The following is a 26,993-nucleotide window of genomic DNA, read 5'->3' as shown; positions in this document are numbered from 1 at the left end:
ACCACAATCACTGAGATTTAAGAATCTTTAATAAGGTACGAAAGATTACCAAACAGTTCTGGAAACTAAGTGTACATAAGAGTTTTTTTTTTCTAGCCATAAATATTGAATAGCTGTAACATGGATAAACCGGGCCCTTTACATGCGGATAAATATGGAAACTAGGAATTATATACATTGTGTGGTTGTATATTTTGCCAAAAGCAATGGACAGCTATAGTTTATATCTTTTTTAATATCACTTTACATAAACAAATGGAACAGTTTGACACATAGATCCAGGCTCGTACTATACGAATTGTTGACAGGACATGAAACAACATTTTACTGCACTAAAGTACTCAGACTTTGGGACGAAAATGTTTGCACTTTATACAAAAAAAGCACATTAATATCAATAATATTCTGTTAGGTCGACGTGGAGACTGTAATCGTACAAAGTAGTTCACATTTTGGTACACATTTACTAGAACATTCTCGCCATTCAGTACAAACAGTTGGCTTTCGGCCTCCCACCCCTCCTCCTCCCCCTCCCCCCTCCCTCGGGCCCTCCCCTCCCCAATGCAAAGACCACCACGCCACGATCCCACCCACCCACTCCAACCAAGGTGTAGCTATATACAGAATCCAACAGAACAGATTTGAGCTAATAATTCTGTATTTACAAGAAAGCAAAACAAGAGGATAAAGAAAAGCTGCAGCCCCAGAGAGCTTGTTCTGATCCAACAAGAAATTGGCCCTCAGGGCCTTTAAGCGGTGTTCGGTCAGGCAGCCGCCTCCTCTTCCACCCCTCCCGCCCTTCAGCTACCAAGCCTTTTCCAAAAAAGAGAGAGAGTGAGAGAGATAGAGAGAGGAGAGAGAGAGAGAGAGAGGAGAGAGAGAGAGAGAGAGAGAGAGAGAGAGAGAGAGAGAGAGAGAGAGAGAACGAAAAAGAAAGAAAAAGAAAGGAAGGAAAAGAAAAGAAAGAAGAAAAGAAAATGAAAAAAATTAAAGGCTTGCTGTTTGCTCTGTCTTACTCAGTCCTGGATTTACCGGCAGATTCAGAAACAAAAACAAACGTTTGCGGGATCGGGACGAGGGGTGTTTCGATTTTCGGGATTCTTTCAATTATATTGTGTGTACGTGTGTGTTCAGTCTCTTAAATAGGGTTCGGCATGTTTTGTTTCTGATTTTAAACGTACCATTCGTTAAAATTGGAAGAGAGTGCGCTGTGGCCGGCTGTGTGGTGGACCGCGGAGGAGGAGGGCGACATGGAGCTGGTGGTCGGGTTGTCTGTGGTGGGAGACACGATGGTAGGTGGCGTGGACGACTCGTACCCGGAGCTGGCAGCGGGTGAAGGCTGTGAGCCCTGAGAAGAGGACTCGTGGACCTGAGAGAATAAAGTTGCGTTTTAATGCAGATAAAGAGTGAGCCCAGCGGCTACGCAGGGCCGTGTAGGCTACGCTCCCCCTCCCACTGCGTGCGCCCCCTCCCCTAAACCTCCCAGCTACTTTCAAAGCCAGGGATCTCCCAGACTCTCAGTAGGCAGGACCAATGGGACTTGGGCTTAGTTCTCACGGCTGGGCCCGCGTTCCCACTCTCTAGGAGACTGTGCCCGAGGTACTCACAAAAGAAATACGGGGGAGGGGGGCTGGGAAGGGGGGAGGCTGCTTTCCAGGCCAGAGTCTAGGAAAGTTCACTTCCTAAAGTTTGCCAGCCCACTTTGAGGAGAGCAGATGCTGAGAGCTGAGCTCGGGACCCGGTCCTCCTCGCCTTCCCCCGGTTGCCCGGAGCGATGGCCGCGCTTACTGCAGCAGCACCGGCAGCCACAGCTCTGACAGCGCCGCCTCGAAGTCACCTCACTTATTTTTACTTTCATTATGAAATAGTCAGTTTAATTGGCCTCAGGTTCTGCTGTCTTTCCCGCCCCTGCTCCCTCTACCCAGTTCCACTCGACAGAGGTAAACTGTTTGCCTTTCCGCCTCCTGCGGCTTCTGCCGACGCCCAGAAGCCGATCTAGAGTGGCTGGCACCAGCCCGAGCGCAGAAAGGGCTCCTGCTCGAAGGCGAGCGGCCAGACCTCGGCGTTACCTTCATGTGTTTGCGCAGAGAGCTGGGGTGCGTGTAGGACTTATCGCACATCTTGCAAAGGTATGGTTTGTCGCTAGTGTGCACGTGCATGTGCTTCTTTCGGTCGCTGCTGTTAGCGAAGCGCCGGTCGCAGCCTTCGAACTCGCACTTGAAGGGCTTCTCCCCTGGTGTGAAAGTTGAGAAAGAGATGGGTCTTTAAAAAAAAAAAAACAAATCCGTAGTAATAGAGAAATTTCAATAAATTAAAATGCTAGTTGACCAGGGCTAGCCCTTTCGAGCCTAAAATTTGGGTTTTTGATAAATCCATGCATCTATGGGTATTTTAATGCCCAAGACAATCATATCTACGTTTTATTTTTGCTTTGTTAGTGGTGGTAGTTGTAGCAATAGAAGCAAGAACAGATTTGTTTGTGTTGTTGTAGTAGTTAGTCTGTTTGTTTTCTATCCAGAATAGCAGAGTCTCTGAGTGCTGGCTTTTCTGCCCAGGTCTTAAGGGTCGCCCAGCAGCTTCTACTTAGCTTTTTTTTTTTTTTTTTTTTTTTTTTTTTTTCTAATTTTCGGGATCGGGTCATTTTCCTTCTGCTTTGCTCTTCTCTTCTCCCTCTTATCGCTCCCAGACACACTGTACCCCCCCAATTGCCTCTTGCATCCAACTCCACTCCACCCCCTTCATACATCACATTTTATGATGTGATCTGAGGGGGGGTGGTCTCCACGCCTAAAGTTCTTACCTGACTGGGTCATTAAACATAGAGTTTAAGTCGGGTTCTCTTCAACCAGACAAAGTCCAAATACGGAGGGCTATCAGATCCCCTGACTCTTGGACCCAAACAACCCATAATTTCCAGCCTGCCCTCACCCCCTCCCTAGCCTGAAGCCCTCAGTTGCCTGAAACTTGTTTTCTTATGGTTGCTGTTGTTTTGTTTCTTCTTAGAGCTTTCGGCTTGCGGGTATTTTTAAAGACCAATTCTCGAGCCCCGCATTTTAAGAACGGTCTCTATGCAGTGTAACTAACTGATAATTAGTATATCTGCACCTTCCAACGACTGTCCTCATTCCTCAATCCCAATTAATCATTTGTAAAATGTATGTCTTCAAATATGCATAAACCTGATGTCCTCCTCAGATCCAAATTATACCCTCTACCTCAACTACACCCGCCATTGAGGTCGTTTAACTCAACCTCAACTCCCCCTGCCTTTTCCAGTAGAAAGGACTCAACAGAATCCCAGAGAGGGTAGCCATTATTAAGAGTTTAGATTTGCTTGTTGCTGGACAACTGGAGCTTCCATGGCTGCCCTACACGGAACACGGGCCACCTCTCCGGGATCAGAGCTTGTCAAGCGCTGGGCCAAGCCAGACTCGGCTTGCTGGGTTCCAAATCTTTTTACTCCTTGCTTCTAAAAACCCTGTATGCTCAGAGCCTTCTCGTCCACACTCTCTGTTTGCCCACATTTTCGAGACTTGAACTAAAAATCAGATCTGCCTGTCTCCTGGAACCTGAGGCCCAGACCCAAGCGAGGCTGGGCTCTGTGCCTCTCACCCCCAACTTTCGAATCTCGGCCCAGGTGGGAGGTGGAATGTCCTACATAAATTCCATACCTGTGTGCGTCCTTTTGTGGATCTTGAGGTTCTCTGAACGCGCGAAAACCTTGCCACAGCCAGGGAACGGGCAGGGGAAAGGCTTTTCGCCCGTGTGCACGCGGATGTGGTTGACCAGTTTGTATTTGGCTTTGAAGGGCTTGCCCTCGCGTGGACACTCCTCCCAGAAGCAGATGTGGTTGCTCTGCTCTGGGCCACCAACGTGCTCCACCGTGACGTGCGTGACCAGCTCATGCATGGTGCTGAAAGTTTTGTTGCACGACTTTTTGGGGTTGGCCAGCTGCTCCGGCTCGATCCATTTACAGATAAGCTCTTGCTTAATGGGTTGGCGCATATAGCGGAAGAAGGCGCCAGCGCCGTGGTGTGCAGCCATGTTCACGTTCATGGGCCCGTAGCCGTGAAGCTGAGGCGCGGCGTAGTGCTCGGATCGCGGGCTGGTCACCTGGCCGTACTGCTCCGGCCGCGGGTACATGTCCCCGGAGAAGCCTAGCCGCATCTGCCCGTTGACCACGTTGGGTGACGCGTGGCCCGCCGCCTGCTCGTGAAGCCCGGAGAAAAGGAGGTGGCCCGCCGCGTCCGTATGACCGTGTGGGCCCCCGAAGCCGCCGGCGGAGGCGGCGAAGAGACTGTGCTGGGCGCTAGCTGCCGCCGCCGCGTCTCCAAAGCCCCGGTTGCGGAACAGAAAGTCCCGTGTAGAATTGAAAGCTGCGCTGGAGTAGGAGCCGACGTGGCCCGGGTGGTGATGGTGGCCCAGGGCCGCAGCAGCGGCGTAGCCGGGCGCCTGCGACGTGAAGGCTGTCTGTCCCGCCGAGGCCAGTTCGTGCGAACTGGGGTTGAGCTTGAAGGCGCCCATGCCGTCGGCGAACGGGTTGATACCCAGGCCCACGTCTCGCTCGGCCACGTCGCCCGCCGAGTGGTGCCGGGATGCGCCAAAGGTGGTCACACCGATCGCGGGATACTGGGGGCCGGCGTCCAGGAGCATCGTGGCTGCACGGGGCAAGCCCCGGCCTCCCCCGCCCCCCCCACCCTCGCCCGCCAAGGAGGGAAGATCAGGAGGAGGAGGAACGGGAGGCGGAGGAAGAGGAAGAAGAAGAGGAGGAGGGAGGGGGAGTCGACCCACCTAACGAAGTCTTAGCCAGCAGGCAGCGGCCAGGCGCAAGCCGGCGCTCGCCCGGCCAAAAGCAGGCTAGCCGGGTGACTGCCGGCCGGTAGAAGGCGGGCTCCGGCGCCAGCCGCTCCAACGGCGCCGGCCGGACTCGCACTTTCTCGCCGCTCAGTCTCTGCCGAGAGGGCCTCGAGTCAAGGCTGCCCGGGGAAAGGCATAGAACATCTCAGCCCCCCAATAAAACTTCTTCCAGGATTTGTGGCATAGAGGAATGTGAGCTCGAGAGCCTCCACCGCTCGCCCTGTCTTCTCGCTCAGCGCGCCCCTCCTCACTTCTCCACTAGTCTCTCTCTCCCTCTCTCTCTCTCTCTCTCTCTCTCTCTCTCTCTCTCTCTCTCTCTCTCTCTCTCTCTCTCTCTCGTCTCAGGCTCTCCTCCTCGCTCCTTCACTCTACCTTTTTCCCCCTCTCTGCCTTTTGAAAAAAAAAGGGGGGGGGGAGAAAAAGCAAAGAAAAGGCGCAAATCATGCACAATATTGTCTTTTGCGGTTTATCTTCCTGGGGAGAAACTTTCACCTCCTCAGCCGGGCGGTGAGCGCGAGACTGATAGCAGCAATCATTCCTGCAGATAAATGAATTGAAAGGACGACACCGTCGTCGTCCCCCCCCCCTTGATGAATGGGAGCAGGGGGAGGCGTCACGTGCGACCGACGCGGGCGAGGATTGGTGTGGCGGCAATCCCCCCACACACCCCTCCCGCGGCCGCCGCGCCAACGAAGGGCGCGCGGTGGCGCCGCGCGCTGCTCATTGGCCCGCCCGCCTCATCAATCCCAGGTATTGTAAAGCGCTTGACATCCCCTTTTGACTAACAGGGCTGCCAGGAGTAGCAACTTTTTTTTCCTGGCAAATGTTCCCCCTTCTCACGGAAAAAACAAAAAAACGAAAAACAAAACAAAACAAAAAAAAAACCAAAAACAAAAAACCCAAAAAACAAAAACCACGATTCCTTTTCCATCTCATAGTCTTTCTCTTATAGTCTCTCTCTCTCTCTCTCTCTCTCTCTCTCTCTCTCTCTCTCTCTCTCTCCCTCCCTTCCTCCCCTCCCCCTTTCCCCCTCCCTCTCTCCCTCAATCCCCCTCTCTGCCTCCTCCTACCCCTCCCTCTCTTGGTTTCCCTCCTCTTCTAAGTGCCCCCTCCGTTCTCTCCCTCTAATTTCTTTCCCCCTCCCTCTGCCTCCCTGTCCCTCCCCCTTTCGCTTCTCACCCCTCTGCCACTCTCCTTCAAACCTCCACTGAGCGATTATAGACTAGAGACCCCCGGCGTCTCGTAGAGCAGCAGTTGGGGACCAGCTGATAAACACCCCAAAGGCACTTCCAGAATGTCCCGATTCAGCAACTTTCTTTTCTCCCTCCCTCCCCTCTCCCCCCCCCCCTTCAAGGGAGGGCAGCAAAGGAGGCTTTTGTTATTTGCTCCTTTTGAAGTTTGCTTCCTTTTTGCCGGGCCTCTCTCCTGTTTATAATTTAAGATTCGGGAGCGGGAGGGCACGCCACTCTCTAGCCTAGAAACGTGATTTCTCGGTGTCTCCCGAAGCCTCAGTTTTCCAGGCTTCCTTCCTGCGTGCCCACTCACCCCCAAACACAGGTGGATGGAGCTCTTAAACTTTTCCCGGTTCCTGAGGTTTGTTGGGTTGGGTTTTGATTGTTTGTTTTTGTTTGTTTGGTTGTTTTTTTTAAATGGAAGTTTGAAAACGCTGTTGCTGATTTCCCCTTCCCCTCATTTTTTCTCTTTTCTCTGGTCCCGTCCGTTGTCTGCTTTGCCCCCACCCCCAACCCGCCCACTCTGCCCTCGAATTCCCATCCCTGGCCCCTTTCATTCAGGTAAAACTGTAAATTTCCCAATGCGCCATTGTTCCCCTGGATCTCCCAAAGCTCCCTAGAGATCCCGGAATACTTTTTTGGTATTTAAATCCACAGTAGATAGGACCAATGTAAATTTTGTGACATTCAAACCTTTTCCAGTTCACAAATCAGTCACCCTTGTCACAGTTATTGAAATTCCGCAACTTGCCACAACAAGACGGTGGAAAAAGCGGGCGCGGTCTTTGTTGCCGACCAGGCTTTTGATCGCCAGAGAAAATTTACTTACCTTCAGATGAGTGAGCAGAAAAAGAAATAACACTCCCTTTGATTTAGTTAGAAAAATGCAGACATTTGGATTCCGTGCAAACATACAACACTCGCTTGTTTTCGCGATGCGGCCCTCGATTAACCTGTCTTTGCCCAGCGCAAAGTCTATTCAACAACTGCGCGTAGTTGCTTTTTGTCCCATCCACAAAGAACCATTGACTATATATTAAAATGATTGTTGAAAGGTAGAGGAGTATGGCACGTAAAAGCAGGGGAAAATCCCTGTAACTCAATCAATTAAACCGAGAGACATTTATACATTTCAAAAAATGCACACGGATGTGGAGCCGGGGGCGATGGAGGTTGCGTTTCTCCTTAGCTCAGTTTTAAGCCCATCAGCTTGGCCCAGGATTTAGCCTTAGCGCCTGCATATTCATTAGGTCTAATTATTTTCTAGTAAGGAAAACACAAAAAGCCAAGAGTCGGAATCCTTCAATTTGCCCTTTGTTTCTAACTTCATTTGGCTTCTTTGCAGTTGAATCAAGGCTCTAAACTCTTTTGCAGACAAAGAGACCTTCAACTCATCCTTTCACGTGATGTCCGGTTAGAAAACTTACCAGTTCGCCAAGCATAAGGGAAATGAAATGGTCCCCCCTCTCCTCTCTCTTCTCCTTCTCTCCTTTCCCAGCTAGCTTCCTAGGGATGCAGGAAGAAAGGTCAACACTGGCTACTTCTAGCCTCCTTTCTGGTTTATTCGATTTTCTTCCCAGATTCTGGTTTGGGCACAGTGAACTGGAATTAGTCTGTCCTTTATAAACACACACACACACACACACACACACACACACACACACACACAGGCTCTGAAGTCAGAAGAGACTGTTTTGAGCATCTCTGCTTGTGGGGCTTGAAAATAGAAATTCTAGAAAAAGAAAAAAAATAAAGAATGTTCTGCTCCCCCCTCCCCCTGCAACAAGTCTGAGTCCAGTGCCCCAGCCCTTCTCACCTTTTCTGAATGGACCCCTGAAATGAGTGACAGGGGGAGCTGGAGCGGAAGGTGGTAGGGCTGCTTGTGGACCTATCATATATTTTGTTTGGGGGAAAAGATATACCAGAACCATTCATTTCTTTTTGTTCCTACAAGGAGAAGTTGGAACCTAGAATTATGAAAATCTTATAGTCAAGGAGCTATTTCCTCTAGAGGCTGCACTGGTCTTTCACTAGGGAGAACAAATATCGAACCCACCTTGATTGCTTTAAAAAAAAAAAAATAGGGAGGGGACCTGAGGGTGACTGTTGGGAGATGGGAGGGAAAATAATTCTTCAAAAAAGAAAGTCAGGCTTCTCTCCTCCAGCCTGTGGAAAATGCACCGAGGACGTTGACAGAGTGTATTTTTAGGAAACCCATCCAAACATACAAGGTAAGAGTAAATGTGAGAGGGGGAAAAAAAAAGTTGTGGGTTGTAGAAGTTATCAAGTGGGATTTGCGGCGCTCTCTGCAGGAAACGCGAGCGGCTCCAGTTCAAAGCCACATGCACCAACGTGACATATAAGCCATTAAAATATCATCCTGACGGCTCATTTCTGCTTCATCATACATTCCCTAACTGCTTCCCCGAAAGCTGGAGAAGGAGAAATGAAGGATGACCGCCTTGGTGGCACCACAACAGAGGCTTAGTGGGATTTGTGGTCCGCCCTCATCCACCCCAAAGTGATGTGCAGAAATGAGGTGATCCGGGCAACAGGTGGAGCAGGGTAAGTGCTTGAAACCAGGGGAGTAAGGCGGGGAAGACTTGTATCCCCAGCGGCCTTTTAGCAAGTGTCCTTATGGGGGCCATAGGTACCCAAACAATGCTGGCCGAATAGGCCCAGTCAGACTTTTCTGCATGTCTACCTACCTACACACACACACACACACACACACACACACACACACAGCCTCCAGGGTACAGGCCCCACCCCATTGATTCTAAAGGGGTGGGGAGGAGCCCTTTTGCCGAGGGGCAATGTTGAGGATGAGTCCTTTCTTTCCTCTCGGGAGGAGTACGGGTGCAAGAAAGACAGATGGGGCTCCTACTGGCAATAGCACCAAAAACAGCTTGCTGTCCGCCCGTCTTCCCTCCTCTTTTTTGTAAATTGCCTGGGTGTGCCCACCGTGGGCACAAGAAGGGCAAAACTAGGTCAGTTTTGCCCTCCCTTCATGATCAAGGCGGGAACCGAGAAGGTGCCGGTGAAGGAGTCCTGGCAGGCAGCCTTTCTGCTTTTCCCTCCCGCAAGGATGACAGAGAGGGTTTCGGTTTACCCTTGCTGGGGTCAAAGAATCAAGTTAGTGCTTCTGGGTGGCTACATCATAGAACTTCTCTGGACACTCACTGAGGAGGCCTCTCGGTCCGCTTCAGACCGGCTGTCTGCCCGCACTCATCCTTGGTCCTGCTCAGGACTCTTAACTCTAGGATGTGTTCTGCAAGCGCCATGAGCCATGGGTTCCGCAACTTGGCCTTTTTTTTTTTTTTTTTTTTTCCCTGGGTGTGAGTCGGGGCTGCAGTTATGTCTGGGGTGCAGGCCCAAAGCCTAAACCCAGGAACACCTAACAAATTACTGGCAAAAGAGAAGGGAATGGATTTGGGTGTAAAAGAGTTAGCTGCCTGGTTCAGAGTCTGAAAGTTTGGAGTTGATGAATGGTCCACAGGGACAGTCTGAGAAGTGGAGAGAGGGCATGAGAGGGTTGCCGTGAGATCTAGGCATTTGCTGTCTATAGAACCTACTTTTGGATGTCAAGGCTTGGCACTGACTTCCACCCTCTGCTTCTGGAGCACCGTGCTTTTCCCTTCCTATTTTTAAAGAAGTCTAGCCCAGGCTAGATTATCTACTGTTGACCTCACTAGTTTAGATTTTACTCTGGGCACCCAAAGGTTGCCAGCCTTCGGCCTAGAGCAAGGGGAATCTGATCCCCACCCTCTCAAGGACAGGAGTAAGAAAAGGGGTAGATACAACCCAGTCCCTCAGCTCCATTTCCTGGGTGCTTCAGGGCTGGTGGAAGTTAGACAGGGCGGTGAGAGTGCCCCTCTGATCGATCCCAGCAAAGGCCAGCAGCGGCTTTCATCTTTGGCTTGGTAGCTCTGAGACTGCCAGGGCTGAGCTTTTCCGGGAGGTATTCACTCATGCCTGATAGTTAATCAGTGTGGAACTGAAGTCACCAGTTCTAGTTGACCTCTGACCTTAGACAGATCTGTGTGGACTAAGTCCACCTCACAACAGGCGCCTCTATGATTCCTCAAATAAAATAGTGTCTTCTGCATTACCAGCCATCCCATCTTGTCACTATCAGTCAGTAGGATTCCCTGGCATCCCTCTCCTCTCAAGGTGCATGATAAAGACTGATGCGAATACTTCCTGGTGGTGTTCCTCACTGAGCTGGAAGCCAGCTCACCAAAAGACACACCAAAAGCAAGAGTTTTGGGGAATTCAAAGAGCTTCTCGGACCTCTTATCCTGGAGACCTCAGATTCAGGGGCCCAGGGACAGTTCCCAAATTCTCTCCTCATTCTGGTCATTCAGCAAGGCTAAGTGGTCTCAAATTTGGACCAAAGGGTGTTTGCTTTATTTCGCTGACCAAGACTGCTGCAGAACTACTTAAGGTCCCTCCTGTATGCCTTGGGCCAACCTTTGAATCCTAACCATTGCATGCCTAACCATTTGTGATGCACAAAGGCATGCACATAAGGCATAAGGGTAGCAGCCACAGACCTCAAAGAAGTTGGGCTGTGCCAATCTTGTGGGTGGACATAAGTTTCTAGGGAAACTTACACCCATTTTCCTCAGAAGCAAACAAGTAAATTCTATTATTGCCAACCAACCAGGAACTGTGGTTGCCAGACATCCCGCCATGAGGACATTCAGAGCAAGGACACCCAGCCTGCAGTTCTTCCGTAAGAAAGCAAAGCTAGGCCTCCTTTCTCTCTTGGTCTGTGCTAGAGGGAGCTTGTTACATTTATGGAAGGAGTTTGTTGTTTTTGTTAGAATTGAAAACAATTTCCTCTGACAAACGGTGAGTATACTCAGGCCCATGCCTGGGGAAGAAAAAGGAAGGATAAAAACCTTAGGGTAGTTTGGGTCTGAGTTAGAAGTTAGGGGAACACAAGAAATTAGAGAGTATGTATGATTCTGCAGCCCCAGTTCGATTTAGCCTGTGGGTCAACAAGTTAAATAGCCTCTTATCCTGTGAGCTAGAGTGTCAAGATAGGCAGACATCCCATTGACTGAGGTCTTGCTGTGTTTGCCCAGCCTGAGACCTTTTTCAATGACTGTTTGTCCTTCCTCACCAAACTTAGGGTCAATGCTAGGAGGATTGCCTGTTTGGCAGCCCCACTTCCTTGAGCCTTGCCTGGTGAATTCAGAGGTCCCCAGAATGCTTTCAAGAGTTTATGTTGCCAAATGCCTGGGAGCTCTAGCCACTGACAAGCAATCTTGAGAGGGAAGCATTATTTCTAAACTTTTCAACTTCAAAAAAGGGACAAACTTGGCACCAAGTGACAACAAAAAAGATGCATTTTTTAATCTGGTGGATTTAATATTAGCTTTGAAAAATGAGTCCGTGACAGCTCTCAAGTGGGCCTGGAGGGGGATGGATCATGTGAGGCTAAAGAATTTTCACTACTACAGACAGAACAGAATTTAAAAATCTTTAAATTTCTTCATCTCAACAATATAACTAAGCATAATTGCACACCCTTAGAGAATAGAGGGCCCTCCCTGGCACACCTCACCAGATGTAAATTACTAACTTGAAGAAATAATGGAGTTTTCTGAAACATGATTTTAAATTCTAGAACTCACAGATTTTTGGACATTGAATGAATGCTTCTACCTATAAAGCAGAACAATGAATGATAAAATTTCTCACTGTGAAATAAGGATTTTCAATGTTTTTGTTAGCAACCCATGTTATTTTATAGTCTCTAGATATTTTTTCTTGTGTTTCCAAATTTGAAAATGATCAAAAAAAAAAAAAAAAGGCTAAAAAACTGTTTTCAGACTAACACCCTTTTTTCATATTTTCAGGTCATAGATTCTTGGTATAGAAACATTTATGGTATTGTTTTACTCAGCCCTTTTCTTCTCAAGCAGGCCCAGTCTCAGAAAATGAAATACAAGACTTCCTTGGTGATGAGGAAACGATTACGACTTTACAGAAACACCCTGAAAGAATCGAGTGAGTAAAAAGAAATCTTATTATAAATAGAGATTTGGTGAAGCTTGGGCACTTTTTTTTTTTTTTTAACTATTTTGTGTTTTGTACATAAATCCAATTTGTTTGTTTCTCCTTTGTTACACTGAGATGTGAGTTTGGGCACATCTCTAGAGTTCAAATGAAACTTAGAATAACACCTTGGCATTTGATGCATTTGCACACAAATCAATGACACAACATCCCACCAGCAGCCTGAGGATTAGCCCTCAATGCCTACTCATCTGGACGTTCTAGAATTAATATTTGAGTACTCGATCATTGAAACAACCACCCTTGACCTTCTGCAATTCCACTGTCACATTATTCTATGACATATTCATCTTGAATTCATTTCCAGACAATTTGATTGGGATGAGGTTTGACATGTATTGGCTTCCATGAAAGAAGCAGACTTTGATCTTGGTGATGGGGTTTACATGCTATGCATCATCTTTACCAGGGGCACCAGCCTTCTGCAATGTGGCAGTGACTATGTTCCCACAATGTGGTGTCTGAACCAAGAGTGACTGACAGCCACTCTGTCAGAAATACCTTCATTGTGAAGAATTTAATTTCATATTCCATTTAGAATAAGCATAGGATTTAAGGTTGGCTTTTACCCCCTTCCAGGCATCTAATTTTCTCATTTCAACTATACAAGTACATGTTTTCTCCAAAGATGGTCTCTTATTGGTATGCAATGAAAGCTTCTGAACAAAAGTTTGAATAAGTTAGGAAATGACTCTCTTCTGCTATTTGGAATGGTTTTATGAGAGAGTCAAAGGAGAGATATAATTATTATATAAACTCAGTTATTTTGATTCCTTAATGCTATCTTGGAAGTTCTTTTAGCAATTTCTCCCAATCTTTTTTTTTTCTCCCAATCTTTTGTTAAAAGACACTTTGCAGAAGCATTGCTTGGAAATTAAATTACATCTAAATATATTTTTCCATACTCTCAGTTCCATTAATGATGATTAAAGCCCAAATTTTAATAATTAGGAAAAATTTCTTCTTAAAAAGAAAACTGACAGACCTCATCTCCTTTGCATAATTTGGGACTGGACATATGGCAGGCTTCTGGGGCTTAAATGATTTCTTTTCATAAGACTTGAGATACCTCCCACTGCAGGAATCCCAAAGTCAGTGGATAGCGCCTTCAGAGGTACACAGAGATACACACCAAATTTTGAGTGACACCATGGTTAGAAAAAGAAAGAAAGAAAGAAAGAAAGAAAGAAAGAAAGAAAGGAAGGAAGGAAGAACTGAAGAAGTGGCTGCAGATCCAGCAGCAGAAAATTCAGATGACAGAAGCTGCTTGGCCTGGCTCTGAGTCGTGGACCCTCAACTTAATCATAATATATCATTGTTTCAAATATCAAGATGGAAAAATAACTCAACTATTGATGCCTAATCTCCATCCTTCCACCTTCCCAAGAAGAGAGGTCAGACATTTCAGCTAGTGATGTTAGGAGCCCTCAACAGATGGACCAGCTGCCCTATTTCTAGAAAGTAAACTAGAAATCATTTGTTTATGCCATTGATGTGTGGCTTTTGTGATCAAAAATGATCGAGTTATGATTCTGGGCATTAATGTTCTGAGTCTGGTGGATGAAAGATGTCCATGGGCATCTGGTAGAATATGTTCCACATAAACCCTCATGAAACCTTTAGTGTTTTGTGTGGGGGGCAGCATTTACCAAACCCACCTCCTTTTCTTTGCAAACCAGGCAGGAATCTCCTGAAAGAAAACCAAGCCCCAGTGAAGATAAGCACTTCTAACCAATTGACAGTTTCCGAAACTGGGGATTTCTGTCCCAAGACACCAAAAAGATTTATGGGAAGACTAAGATTCACCTCTTGAACACTGGTATTCCATGACTTGTCATTTCTGATCAGCTTGAGGCTGTTCTGGAGTTTAATTTAGAAATACACTTTGAAGGTCCTTACATAACTGCTCAGAGTTCTATGTCAGTAAGCATAAATGAATACAAGAAATATTTTTCTCTCTATCTCTGTCTCTGGGGAAATGGACCTTAAAAGAATGTCTGGTCCCATTGTTATGTTTAGCCAACCGAGGTATGGACCATATGGCTCCAAGAACTTTGCAAGGATCAGGCAGCCTCTGTGACCTGCAGGTCACCTGACCCCTGGCTACTCGAGAAACATCTACCCAGGATGGGTCCAGATGTTTTTAGTGCTTGAAGAGAAAGCTGCATCTGGAAAGGAGCTCCATGGGGCCAGGCTACTGTCAGTGATTTTGGCTGAATCAGATGTGTTTGCCCTTTTGCTTCTGGCACAAAGAGTCATATACATGTTCATACCTTTTCAAGGGCAAAGTTAGTCAGACAGACTGTATACTAACAAGATGTGTATATAAAACCCCTGGGTTTCCTTAGCCTTCAGATACACAGGTCAGTATTTACAATTCGGGAGGTCTGTAAACTTGGATTTTTTTTTTTAATCTTTCTCTCTACAACCTGCTAATGGAAAGTTAACATTTTCTTCTCCTGTGAAAATGAGAAGCAAACACATGACTGTTAGGAGTTCAGCATGCTCACCAGGCTTCCAAATGGTGCTGAAAATGCTTTTTAAAAAGCCCTGTTCAGTCTGTATTGTTATTCAAAGCTTCTAATGGGGATTGGGTCACAGTATGCATATTAAGAATCCTTGTTGGTTCAAATAAAATAATTAACAAAATCTAAAATGGATTGTGAATTTGACACATCCTGAACAATTAATTGTATATCACCTAGGTTTAGGAGAGAGAAGGGGGGGATATACTCCCTGGCCTATGGTACCAGTGCCCTTGCTCTCTGAGTTACTATCTCAGTTCTAAGGGTTGATTGATAGAGATAGCTAGGCAAGAAGGAACACAGTTGTGCTTTCAGTGTGTGTATTGTGCTTTAAGACCTTTTGGGGTTCAGCATAGACTCACCTGTATACGTTCTTCATTTTGCTCAGAGGTCAGACATGAAATTCCCTGAAACTTGGTGACAAGTGTCCAAAGATGAAGGGAAGGGAGAACAAACCAAGGGATGGATAGAAGCATCTCTCATTAAAGGGCTAACTAAATGAAGCAATGGGTGGGAGGAGAAGCCAGGAAAGAAGATGAATTCTGAGTCAAGTTTTAAAATGGCCATGAAAGGCTTTGGTTAAGGGAACAGAAGTCAAATGTCTCTTCTTCTCGTGTGTGTGTGTGTGTGTGTGTGTGTGTGTGTGTGTGTGTGTGTGTGTGCATGTGAGTATGTTCACAGAATATTTGTAATTGCCTAAGACCTTACTAATGCAGAGCAGAAAGATACAGGCTATTCAAAGCTAGAGAAATTATTGCAGGAGTTAATCCCTTGCTAAATCCCTTGCCCCAAGCAGGGATGAATGAAGAATGTACCAAGCTTTAGAAAATAAGTCAATTATTAAAATTTTTAAAGCCTTACTTAGGGAGTAGGAATGTAACTCAGTTGGCAGAGGACTTGTTTAGTATGCGTGGAATCCTAGGTTCCTTTACTGGCACCACATTAGCTCATTTGTGGTGCTAGATGTCTATGAACCCAGCTCCTGGAGAGTGGTGGTAGAAGGAGAAGTCAAAAACCATTCAAGTTCTAGACCATCCTGGGCTCCTTGAGATCTTGCTTCGAAAACAAAATAAAACAAACAAAATAAAAGCAAACAGAGCAAAATCCTTTATTTGCTAGTCATGGGATGTAATTCCCTTAGGGAGGGGGCAGTCCCATCAGTTCTAAATTAGTGTTCCAAAAGTTGTTCAAACTTTTCCCTTCACTGAAAGGTTTTTTGTTTGTTTGTTTGTTTTTCAGTATCTAGAATTGTCTTTAAAAAAAAAAAAACCTAGACTTTCTGTGTCTTGGGGATGTCCCTCAGGAAGATCCATTGGCATTTTGGATCATGAGGAACCTAGGGTGAGAAAGTAGCAGATCATAGGGCAGACAAGGGGTAGTCATTCCTGAGCTAGAACTGAATTGTTCTGCCACCTTTGGTGGCAATTCTAGACTGAAGGCCATGGATGCAGTCAATTATGGGGTCCCATCTGTAGAGTCCAAAAGATAGCAAGGACTAAGGTGCTTTGGCAACAAGTGACCACAGACCATGGAAGTAATCCTAGTTTCTATTATTAGTATCTTCATCTGGCACCACTGTAGAGTTCAGTACCCCTTATTAGTACCCTGACCCATAGCCTCCATAGGAAGGACCTGCCCCTCCTATGTGTGTGCCTGTAGCCTTCCCCCTCTCCCTTTCTTCTTTCTTTCTTTCTTTCTTTCTTTCTTTCTTTCTTTCTTTCCTTCTTTGTCAGAATAACCTCAGGTAGATAAATATGAGCTATGATGAAAAAAGCCCTTTCAGGGGAGCCTGAATTGAGTTTGAAACAAGACTTTCCTTCCCCCCCCCCCCCCCCCCGCCATGATATCCTCTGGTCATGAAGAAATCAATCTCTCTAGTAAGGCTGGGATTCTCGGGTTTCTGCTTCCAAGAGCCAAGAGCGCTGTCCCCAAGGGAAGAGAATGAGAGCGAGATAGAGATAGACAGACAGACAGACAGACAGACAGACAGAGTTAGTTGGGATGGGAGTAGAGAAGAAGAGGGGATGGATGAATAAAGAAGTAAAACAGAAAGACAAAGTGTGGTGCGGGTGTGGGTTAGGTGTAGGGGAAATGAGAAGGAAGAAAAGGAGGAGAAAGACAAGGGAATAAAGTGGGTCCCAGGTTCGCTACTCTAGGAGTTTCTCTGCTCCAGGCAGTTTGCAGCCTTCTTTCTTGCCTTAATCGGGACCCTGTCCTTTGCACTTAAAGACAATCTTTCCAAGCTCTTTGAGTGATCTGGATACTAAAATGCCTAGGTCCATGCTCAACTCCCTTTCCAGGAGTCCTCATGGGTAGAAGCAAATCCCAACCCTGCTCAATGTCAGGAGACTGATAGCAAAGCTCGGCTTCATAGAAGGAATGTGTGTGTGTGGGGGGGGGGGTAGATGTAGAGGAAAGAGGAAAGAATTCTTGCCTGGATCAGAGCGCATGAGCAATAGAAGCATTAAATGCTATTGGGGTTGGGGCAGGGAGCGAAAGGAGGAAGGGACAGGAGAGAAGAGAGAGAAAGAGAGGGGGAGAGGGAGAGGAGAGAGAGAGAGAGAGAGAGAGAGAGAGAGAGAGAGAGAGAGAGAGAGAGAAGAGAAGAGAAGAGAAGAGAAGAGAAGAGAAGAGAAGAGAAGAGAAGAGAAGAGAAGAGAAGAGAAGAGAAGAGAAGAGAAGAGAAGAGAAGAGGAGTCCAGCTTGTCATCACTGACGTCGGGCCAGGCCACTGGCCAATGGGCAACATAGGCGATTGTTCTCACGGTAGCCCTGGCCGAGGCCTGAGGCCTGAATCTATTCATTTCCTTAAGCACCCTGCTGCCTCCTCTGTAGTGCCCCGGGTTTCACACAGACTTTAAAGAAACAGAAATGTGTGTGTGTGTGTGTGTGTGTGTGTGTGTGTGTGTGTGTGTGTGTGTGAGAGAGAGAGAGAGAGAGAGAGAGAGAGCTAGAGAGAGAGAGAGAGAGGGTGCAAACCCAAAACTTAAAGAACAAAACAAAACAAACCCAAAATCCCCACCCCTTTGCATAAGATTTTTTTGTTTTTTGTTTTTTCTGGTTGTCCTTTCTCTGCACTGCTAGATTGTAGTAGTACTGGCGGCTGCCAGGCCGAGGTTCAGCAGGAGGTCCTTTCCAGGCCCAGTGGGACTCTGAAATTAATATATACGTCTAGGATGCTGCAAAATCACTACCACTTCTAACTTCACTACCTCCGAAATGACCCCTCCTAACACCTCCATCTTTGGCCAGGGAGCACCCCTTGGTGTTGGTGGACAAAGTAATCTTGAGATACGGGTCTTACACCTCTGCAGCAGAGGCCATGCCCCCGGGCACCCACAGACTCAGTGTTGTTGCCTCTCCCACCTACCCCATTATCACTACCCCTCTCCAGCTCATGGCGCGGCAGGGGACTCGGCAGAACTGCAGCCTAGCTGGACCAAGGCGGAAGCTTTTTGGCTTTGCTTGGTCCGCCACAGGTTCGTTGCTGGCACTGACTTGATCAAGATCCCAGCACCAACACCAGAAACCTAGATGCATCTGGGCAGGACTTGTCCCCGGGGTCCGGGGAAAGTGAGAAGCCCACTCCATCGTTTCTCATACACGCTTTTTGTCTCGACAACAGGTAGCAGCTGTGGACACCATGGGCCCCAGTTCGCCGCCGCTTCGAACCCCTCGCTATTTCCGGGCCTTCATGAGCAACCTCCTCAGGCCTCCCACAGTCGTCCTTTGAACGGACTCCTGCGTCTGGGGCTCCCCGGAGACATGTTTGCGAGGTCGGAACCCTTTGCACCAGGGCCTACGGACCGCAGCGACACTTTGGCAACAGCTACAGCCCTGCACAGCTATGGAGGCATGAACCTGACCGTGAACCTCGCCGCATCCCATAGCCCTGGAGCTTTTTTCCGCTATATGCGCCAGCCCATCAAACAGGAGCTCATCTGCAAGTGGCTAGGCGATGATGGCCCAGTATCCCCGCGCCCCTGCTCCAAAACTTTCAGCACCATGCACGAGCTGGTCACACACGTCACTGTGGAGCACGTCGGTGGCCCAGAGCAGGCTAACCACATTTGCTTCTGGGAGGAGTGTCCGCGACAGGGCAAGCCCTTCAAAGCCAAATACAAACTTGTAAATCACATCCGCGTGCATACGGGCGAGAAGCCCTTCCCTTGTCCTTTCCCAGGGTGTGGGAAAGTCTTTGCTAGATCAGAAAATCTCAAAATACACAAACGAACACATACAGGTCAGTACTCAGTGCTGTCTGTCTCGTGCGACCCCATGGGACACAGGCCCTTTGGGTCTGAATTTCCTTTAGTCCCAGCTGAGGGGAGGAGGGAGGCAATTTTTGGTATTGTTTCCACGGGCCAGATTTATAAAAATGGTAATTAACAGTTTCTGCCTGTAGACTCACCCTTTTCCGGAGGCTGTGTGGGGGAAAGTGGTTCCAGAATTCCGTAATCCCTGTTGGTAAATGGGCGCTCCTAGCTTAGAGATTTGATTTGATTTAGGTTCTGAAGAGTAGATGCTGCATACTAAGCTATATCCCCAGTCCCTAGAGCTTGGTTTTAAGGCTTTTTTTTTTTCAGTACTGCCTCCCCCAAAACCTTAGTGGAAATGAGAACTATTGTCTCACATTTACAGACCACTTTGAAAAACTCTCCCCCCCTTTAGCTCCACCATCACCTGGACTGGGTCACCTAACCCTTAATACCTCCTTTAGGATTTATAAAACTTGGGGGCCTACTTTTGAGCAGCTTTTGTATTGCTGGCTCCAAAGAAGGGTACCCCTCATTCTTATTTTAGTAGAGACCCAACGGGACCCACTTGCCTTAAATGTCATTTTACCGAGCTGTTAAGTGAAATAGGGACATGTGTCAACCACATCTGTTAGCTCTAGTTTACAGAAAGAAAAGGAGCTCAGTGAAGGAGGCTGGGAGTTGAACTCTTCTGGCCAGAAGCATCTAATTAATACAATTGCAAGAAGAAAGTTTTCACACTTTCAGAACAGCCCGTGAAGTTACATTAATTAGTTTAGCAGCCACCCTTTGACTCTCCTTACTCCTCCTCTTCCCCCCTCCCTTGAAGTTTAAGAAGTCAGCGTCTTCTCCCCTCCCCCATCTTGGAGGCGGGAAAAGGGAAGAATGATGCAGAGAGACCGGAAGAATTCCAGCTTGGTACTGCAGTTCTCTGGGCAGTATCTTTCTTTTCTACAATTCTTTTTAGAACAACAACCTTTTTAAGAGTCAAAGTCCTCGATGGTTGCAGTGTCAGGGAAGAAGCTTGCTGAGTCTTATTACAAACTGCCTTCTCCATGAGGTTTACCGGTAGAACACTACCATAGGCTGAGGCAAAACCAAAGTCCACTTTGAATCGCCAGTTCTTTATCCTCCTATTATGTCTGCAAACACTTTGTGCGGTTTTCTAGAGCACATTCTGAACTTCTCTCTCATTCATCTGCTCCTCTTACACCCCCCCACCACCAGTTATATTCCCAGGGACAGAGGGATGAGCAAGACCGTAATTCCAACCCCGAGACTTGCTGCTCCAGGGGCTGGTTGCCAGCACCTGGAAGGTGGATGCACAATCTGGGGCTGGAGAAAGAACTCGTCTTTAATGACAGGGATTTTGAAGCAAACAAACTTATACTGCTCTTTGCTGGCCCACTGTTGGAAGTCTGTGAAGCAGAAAATAGTTAAATTCTTAGCGCAATCGACCTACATCAGAGAAGCACAAGTGTGCCTGGCTGGCCCTCAGGTTTTCGTGGACTCAAGGCAGAATTCTGTGCGTTCTTTTCGGTCTCAGTCCTGAATCATTACAGCTTGGGTTTTTGTTTTTGTTTTCTTTTTTTAAAAAACAAAACAAAATCCCCACAGATGCACCCCTGTTCCCATTCCCAAGCAATGGGAAGAAAAGGAGGAGGCAAAGCAGCAACAAAATGTTTCTCAAATGGCAATAGAACTCTCTACAAATTATTCATGAAGACAGTTTTCGATTCAACAGGAAAATAATTGCCTTTTCAAATATTAATGGCGTTTCATTTCCATCGAGTCGCGGAAGCGGCGATCAGGAGCAGATTTCTTAGCTCAGCCTGTCCCGAATGTGACTCCCAGGCCTGGCTCTGGAGGCGGCGGGTGAAGCAAGGATTCGCTCTGTAGCGGTGACAGAGACCCGGGAACAATGGTGCGGCGGCGAGGGAGGCGCGGCCAGGAGCGCGCACTGTGCCAACCTCTCACACTGGCGCGCCCGCCTCCCGGAGCCCCTGCCCCGGGCTCTCCCCACCTTTCCCCGCAGTCAGTCAGCCCTCGCGGGGGGACAGAGGCCGGTGCCCCGGCCGCTCTGGGGCGGAGTCATCCCGAAAACAGAGCCAGCCACAAGTGCGAGAAAAAGGCGCTGGCCCGGCGTCCTGTAGGCCGGCGAACTTTACGCCCGCGCGGAAGGAGGCCTTGGGCGCTCTGGAGGCCGGGCCGAGGACGGGGGGCCCGGGCCAGGGCCCCAAACCGAGCCCGCAGGTTCGCGGCCTAGGCGGCCGGCGCAGCCAGGACTCGGGTCGTCCCGCGGCAGGCAGGCCCAGCCCGGCGCTGCGGGGTCCACCCTCCCACCCAGGGCGCTGCGCAGGGACTTGGGGGAGGGGAAGGGCGCGGGGCGGCGGGGGTGGGAGGGCTGTCAAGCGCAGAGACCAGGGCGCCTCCTGCAGCTGGGGAACGCAAGGGCCCGGCTGCACCTGGCCTCCCAGGGGCCTGCTCGCTCCCCTGTTCCGAGGCGTTTTCAGTACCTGCGTTTTTTCTTCTGTTTCTCGTCTGGAGCGAAATACTTTCTTCTTTTACGTGGCCAGACGCTGGTGTGTAGTTGAATATCTATATCTATATCTGTATCTATATCTATATTTTTTCTTCTTTTTCTCCCCCCCCCACCTCGGAGAGGGAATTCTAGCCTCAAATTCGAACCTCAAATCCTACCCCAGCCCACACACACCCGAAAAGCCTTAGTCTCTTTTGTAGGCTTCAAATATATACCTATAAAGTTACTTTATGAAGAAGAATGGGGAGGAAAGGAGGAAAGTTTGGGGTTTGCAAATGCTGGTGAAATCAGGCGAGAGAAATCCGGGGACAAATGAGGACAGTGATTTGTTCATTAGACATCTCCTCCACTTTTTTCCGTAAGACTGTGCAGCAGGCAGTATCTTCCAGAGGACCCTAGTGTGCGCCAGGAAGGGTGAGCTCTATCGGTGGGCAGTGAGGGAGACACGGGTTCACCCGCTGTTGCCCGTGCCAAAGGCAGGATTCCTGTAAACCTGTCTCAACCTGAGCGTCAACGCTCAGGCAGAATGGGGTCTTTGTTGGTTTTATCAGGAAGTCTTTCCTATAAACTGCGGGAGAAGAGACCACAAAGCCAACAGAGGAGCGTCTTGCCCCCAGAGTCCGTTGCTAGAGGGGTTCTTGCACCCTGATCACCCCCAGGATCTTCAGCCGCTGGGAGCACAAACAGCCCTCCCCCATCTTTTCTTTCCGAAACAATATCAGCTGAGGCAGACTTGAAATACAGGGTTTTTTGGCCGTGACCGGGGAGGTAGGGTGGGGTGTCCTTTCCTCTTCCACAGATCAGCAAATGCAGGCAGCAAGAACTCCTGGAATGAGGTTTGGCCCAACCAATATTCCCCGCAGCTTTGTTCATTTTCTTGCCTTCCTGCAGTTTTCTACCTAGACCAGCCGCATACCCAGTGGTCAGAGGAACCGGACCTGGTTTGCCGGTAGCAGGCATTCACCCACCCGAAGCTTGCCACACTCAAGGGCCACGATTTCGACAGAGACTTAAGACCTCCTTTGACCTGAGCCTACTTTCTCATACAGGCCTCTGAGCATTCGGGTCTGCGAGGTGGAACAGGCAGACGGACGGGAATTGTCTGGGGAGGACCGTAGACCTGTAATTGTCAGTTTGGACTGAGAGGGGCCTGCTACACTCGACAAGGTCCCCGCAATACTAATAGATCCGTATAATAAAATATTACAATCGGCAAACATCTTGAGGAATTTCGTATAGTTTAGGCAAGATTCGACGAATGTTGCAGCTTGTTTGTCTTCAGTGGGTGCAGTGGGCAGGGAAGGGAGGGGGCTCTATTTCCTGGAAAACAGCCTTCGGGGTGAATCGTTGCTCACAACGTTTCCCACACTATGCACACGCATGTGCATCCACCGCTCTCAAATCTTTTCATTGCCCTGGCAATTGCACAAATCGTACATTAGAAAACACTTTGGACCAGGACAGAGTATGTGTCCAGCGGATTTGCAGGGCAAGGCTGTCTAGGGCAGAGACAGATGGCCTGGGCTGTAACTTCAAATCCAGCAAATGTGAACTCCTCAATCAACTCGATTCTTTGGGCAAGGGTGCTTCTGTCTCCACACAGATAAAAGTTGGAGGAAAACAACGTGCGTAGATCAAGGTTCTCTAGAATGGAAATGACTATGATGGAGTCATTGTCGCTCCTCCTCTGATGCCCCCCCATACCCACCCCTAGGCACAGGAATGAAGAGGGGGAGGGGTGGCAGTCTGTGGGAGTGGGCTCCATCGCCTCATTGGGTGGGGGAGGGGTGTCAGACCTAAAGAACAGAGGAAAGTAATTTCTGAAAAATCTTTTGTGGGTCTTTTGCTGAAAACAAAAGAGGGGTACAATCCGGAGACTGACGCAGCCCACACCCTTCTAATGTCTCTGCGTTACCTCCTCCAGGAGAGAAGCCCTTCAGATGTGAGTTCGAGGGCTGTGAGCGGCGTTTCGCCAACAGCAGCGACCGGAAGAAGCATTCGCACGTACACACAAGCGACAAGCCTTACATGTGCAAGGTGCGCGGCTGTGACAAGTGCTACACGCACCCCAGCTCTCTGCGAAAGCACATGAAAGTTCATGGTCGCTCGCCGCCACCCAGCTCTGGCTACGACTCTGCAATACCGTCTGCCCTCACCTCTCCCTCGTTAGAAAGCAGCCGCGAGCCCCCGGTAGCCTGCACAACAGCGGTGGCAGTGCGTGGCACAGACATGAGCGAATGGTACGTGTGTTCGGGCTCCTGGCTCAGTGGAGGCTGACTCTGCAGCGCCCCCACCCCAGCCTAATGCCACCTCTGGGCCCTGCCACAGCTACCACCGCCTCCAGTATCAGGGCTGCTTCCCAGCGTGCAGCTCTGGCTCACGTCGACTCGGAGTCTAGGCCTGGCCACTGAGGCTTCAAGGAGTAGGCAAGGAACGAAGGGAGGGAGGGAGGGTAGAAAGGCAGGCAGGCAGATAGGCCACCACTAAATGTTATTGGAGGTCATTGAGTATGCTGATACTAGGTCTGTATCAAAAGCATATAAATGTGGTCATTCTACAGTTACATCCTGCACTCTCCTTTGCCAATGAAACCCATGTTCAGGATAAAGAGACAGATAACAACAACCGCAAAACTTTTTAGAATTTATTCACACTGTGGCTGGCAAAAGTAAAGCTATAAATTTTCTCAGTGGGTGTGGAAGGGTGGAAAATATTTTCCTTGAGCCCTGAACCACTGCCTCCCCAGCACCCAGTTACAGACTCTTTCCTTCTCTCCCCTTGCCCATCAATCCCAACCAGAGTAGTTCAGAGCCCAGGAGGTGGCAGACAGAATTCCATAACCATTTTCTTGCAGCCCATTTATCTTTTCCTTTGCCTCAATAGCCTCTCCAGTTCCTCAGCTAATGTCAAACAACAACAACAACAACAACAACAAAATAAGCAAATAGCATCAACAAAGAAACACAAAAGTCCCGAATTTTCAGGCCACTTCTATAAGGGAGATGAATAAGGGGATGCTCTCCCCTTCTCTTGGGATGTCACATACCTCTAATCCCAATGCCTATCAGAGCACATAGATAAGTCTGTTCTGTCAGACCTCAAAGTCGATTTACATTTTATACTTGCAGTGGGGAGTGAGTCCAAAACAATAGAACGCAGGGACAAAGGAACACTGGAAGGCTTTCAAGAACTCTGTTGTGAAGCATCCAGGCTTCCCTTTCCCACCCCCCATCTGTTTAGACACAGCTATAGAACATCATAGGTGCTCTACTTGGGATACCAAGCTGGAGGATGTCATCTCTGAGTCAAGGTCTCCACAGCCAGGGATGTATGTATCTTAAAGAACAGCCTCAATTCTCTAATAGCATTTGTGAGAAATTTATTTTAAAAGTTTGTGGGCATGTGAGAAATAAAGTACAGCAACATTATTCTACAGCAAGCACCCAGTGGGTCTGAAGAGTTGAAAGTATTTGATGTGCTGGTTATGAAGTCCTGGGGGGATCAGATATTGGTAAAGATAAAGAGTAAGGTCTCTGCAGTTGTCAAGGGGGAGAAACACAGGGGTTTGCTTCTAGTCTGCCATCCTCTGTAGGGGAGGAGGTGCTGCCTCAAAATCCGAGCTGAGATGTAAATAAAGAAAAAAAAAAAAAAAAAACGCCAAGGAAAGAGAATGGTGGCAGAGCGAGAGGGGCAGTACAGGCAGACTTGTCTAGGTCTCTACACATCTGGGGGGAAAAATATGTGGGAGAGGGGAAGTCTTTCTGCCCAGAGTGAAGGCCCAGGAACACAATTTTACAACCTGAGACCTGAGGTGGGGGTTGTAGCTCTGTGGTAGAGACTTGTCCACTTCCCTTGAAGCTTGAAGCTCTTGGATTATCCCCAGTGACACCAAAGATAGGCACACTGGATACAAAAAAAAAAAATAACAACAACAAAAAAAAACAACAATTCTTAACACCAGAATCCGGCTGCACTGTCTTACTGTCTTTTATCCGTTCCTTCTCAGAATCCAGTAGAAAATTCTCACTCTGGTCCCACAGATCCCACAACTTCTATCCAATAAAGCAACCACGTTGACTGGAATGGGATGGATACTCCAATGAAACCCAAAATCATAAAAATCCATCTCTAGCAAACCTGTTGTTGACTTACAACCTAGCCCAGACACAGCCTGGGACAGTTGGGAGCAAAGAACTTGTTCCTGAGGGCAAGCACTAACCCTGCTGCCAAGGTACACAGAACATTTGTGGGACTTGATGCCTCTACTAATATTTTCAAGCTGCCCCTCCTCAAACACGACTCCTGTCTCTCTCTTCTGTTTCAAAATACTTCGTTTTGCCTTCTATCCCAGTCCAGAATAACGAAATGAAATAAAAATATTTGGCTGATCACTAATCGCCTTTAATTTTTCATTTGCTTGTTACAGATGTTGCTTGCAAGGTAATCTTGCCCTGCGCAGCTGAGCGCCCGCATCTTGCGCCTGTGACATCAAAGGGCTCTCTCTCACAAAGCAGTGTTTCTTCGCCACGGTGCATCTTCATGGTAAGTTAGGATTTCTATGGCAATGGGCAAGTCTCACTGAAATCCTGAAAGGCCGAGCCTGGAGCCCGTCCAGGCTTTTCATTAAGGACATAATATTTACGTCTAACAGGCCTTTTTTCTTGTGTATACAAGTATATATTTTTGTTTGACGCGGACTAAATCATTTTCATTTAATTTCCGGTAAACAAAACCCACGCGAATGGGCACTTGTTCCCGATCATAATAAAAATGGATAATAATGCGAGGGAAGAAAAGGGCCGCTTGAATCGCCGCTCAGCCCTCTTTGTTTCTGCTTTCTGCGGTGATCAGAGGGCGTATTTGGGTTTGATGGCGAGTTTCTAAAGGCGAGGAAATGGTTTGTAAGGGGGAAAAGAAAAGGAGAAAGGTCCAATCAAGCTCGGGTTGTTCAAAGAGTCGGGTTTTGGGGTTGAAAGTGTGAGTTTGACGGTGCATCAGCACGCCGCGTTAGGCTCGCCATGGAAATGCGCGCGGGGAGCGGCCGCTTCAAAGGCGGCACACTTCACTGCGGACACTCTATTAAGATACATTTGCGCTGACCTTTGCTTTCATGCCATTTAATACTGTCACTGTGCTCTCCAGTATACACTTCCTCCCAGGACCTGTCTTGCCAGTGTTTAGGGGTTCACCCTGCACCCTGATGTAGGGGGCTTTGCTACTCGGGATTCTTTCAAGAAAGGGAGGAGGAGCCAGACTCTGAGCATCTTGACCGCGCCCATAGTCCCCCCAGAGTCAGAGGAAATGTCTAGGGCATCCTGAGAAGCTTACCAAAGGAGCACCCCAGCTCAGTTGTCACCAACACAGAGCGGAATGAGGGCTCAAGACAAAGGTGACCAACCTGGGGAAGTATAGGAACTGTTAACTGCACTTCAGGGACAGTTAGTTCCACTGTGCTCCCCAGAGGCGGTCCACTGCTTCCTTACCGGAGAAG

General features: G+C 48.2%; 2 protein-coding genes across 7 annotated transcripts; one reads left to right on the top strand and one right to left on the bottom strand.

Moving 5' to 3' along the window:
• Positions 1-1,114: 1,114 nt before the first annotated feature.
• Positions 1,115-5,493, bottom strand: Zic1 (Zic family member 1). 2 transcript variants are annotated; one of them, XM_051207282.1, is made up of 4 exons: positions 5,350-5,493; positions 3,672-4,976; positions 2,070-2,233; positions 1,115-1,369 (listed from the first exon to the last, which is right to left on the bottom strand). In XM_051207282.1, exons 2-4 carry the CDS (start codon positions 4,651-4,653, stop codon positions 1,172-1,174), a joined length of 1,344 nt encoding a protein of 447 aa, XP_051063239.1. In that variant the 5' UTR covers positions 4,654-4,976; positions 5,350-5,493; the 3' UTR covers positions 1,115-1,171. The 2 variants fall into 2 exon arrangements, with proteins under 2 accessions (XP_051063239.1, XP_051063230.1); XM_051207273.1 differs by lacking the exon at positions 5,350-5,493 and having other exon boundaries at positions 3,672-5,119.
• A 2,415-nt stretch (positions 5,494-7,908) lies between these two features.
• Zic4 (Zic family member 4) lies at positions 7,909-26,777 on the top strand. 5 transcript variants are annotated; one of them, XM_051207260.1, is made up of 5 exons: positions 7,909-8,320; positions 12,026-12,110; positions 18,330-18,947; positions 23,427-23,742; positions 25,929-26,777. In XM_051207260.1, coding segments are annotated over exons 2-5 (1,005 nt in total). In that variant the 5' UTR covers positions 7,909-8,320; positions 12,026-12,040; the 3' UTR covers positions 25,930-26,777. The 5 variants fall into 5 exon arrangements, 4 of the variants coding, with proteins under 4 accessions (XP_051063217.1, XP_051063210.1, XP_051063198.1 ...); XM_051207253.1 differs by having other exon boundaries at positions 7,909-8,654; XR_007835932.1 differs by lacking the exons at positions 7,909-8,320; positions 12,026-12,110 and having other exon boundaries at positions 18,239-18,947; positions 25,929-26,044; positions 26,645-26,777.
• Positions 26,778-26,993: the final 216 nt, after the last annotated feature.

Source organism: Phodopus roborovskii, unplaced genomic scaffold (assembly GCF_943737965.1).
Source record: "Phodopus roborovskii unplaced genomic scaffold, PHOROB, whole genome shotgun sequence".
NCBI lineage: Eukaryota > Metazoa > Chordata > Mammalia > Rodentia > Cricetidae > Phodopus > Phodopus roborovskii.
This window is presented reverse-complemented; position numbering and strand designations above follow the sequence as displayed.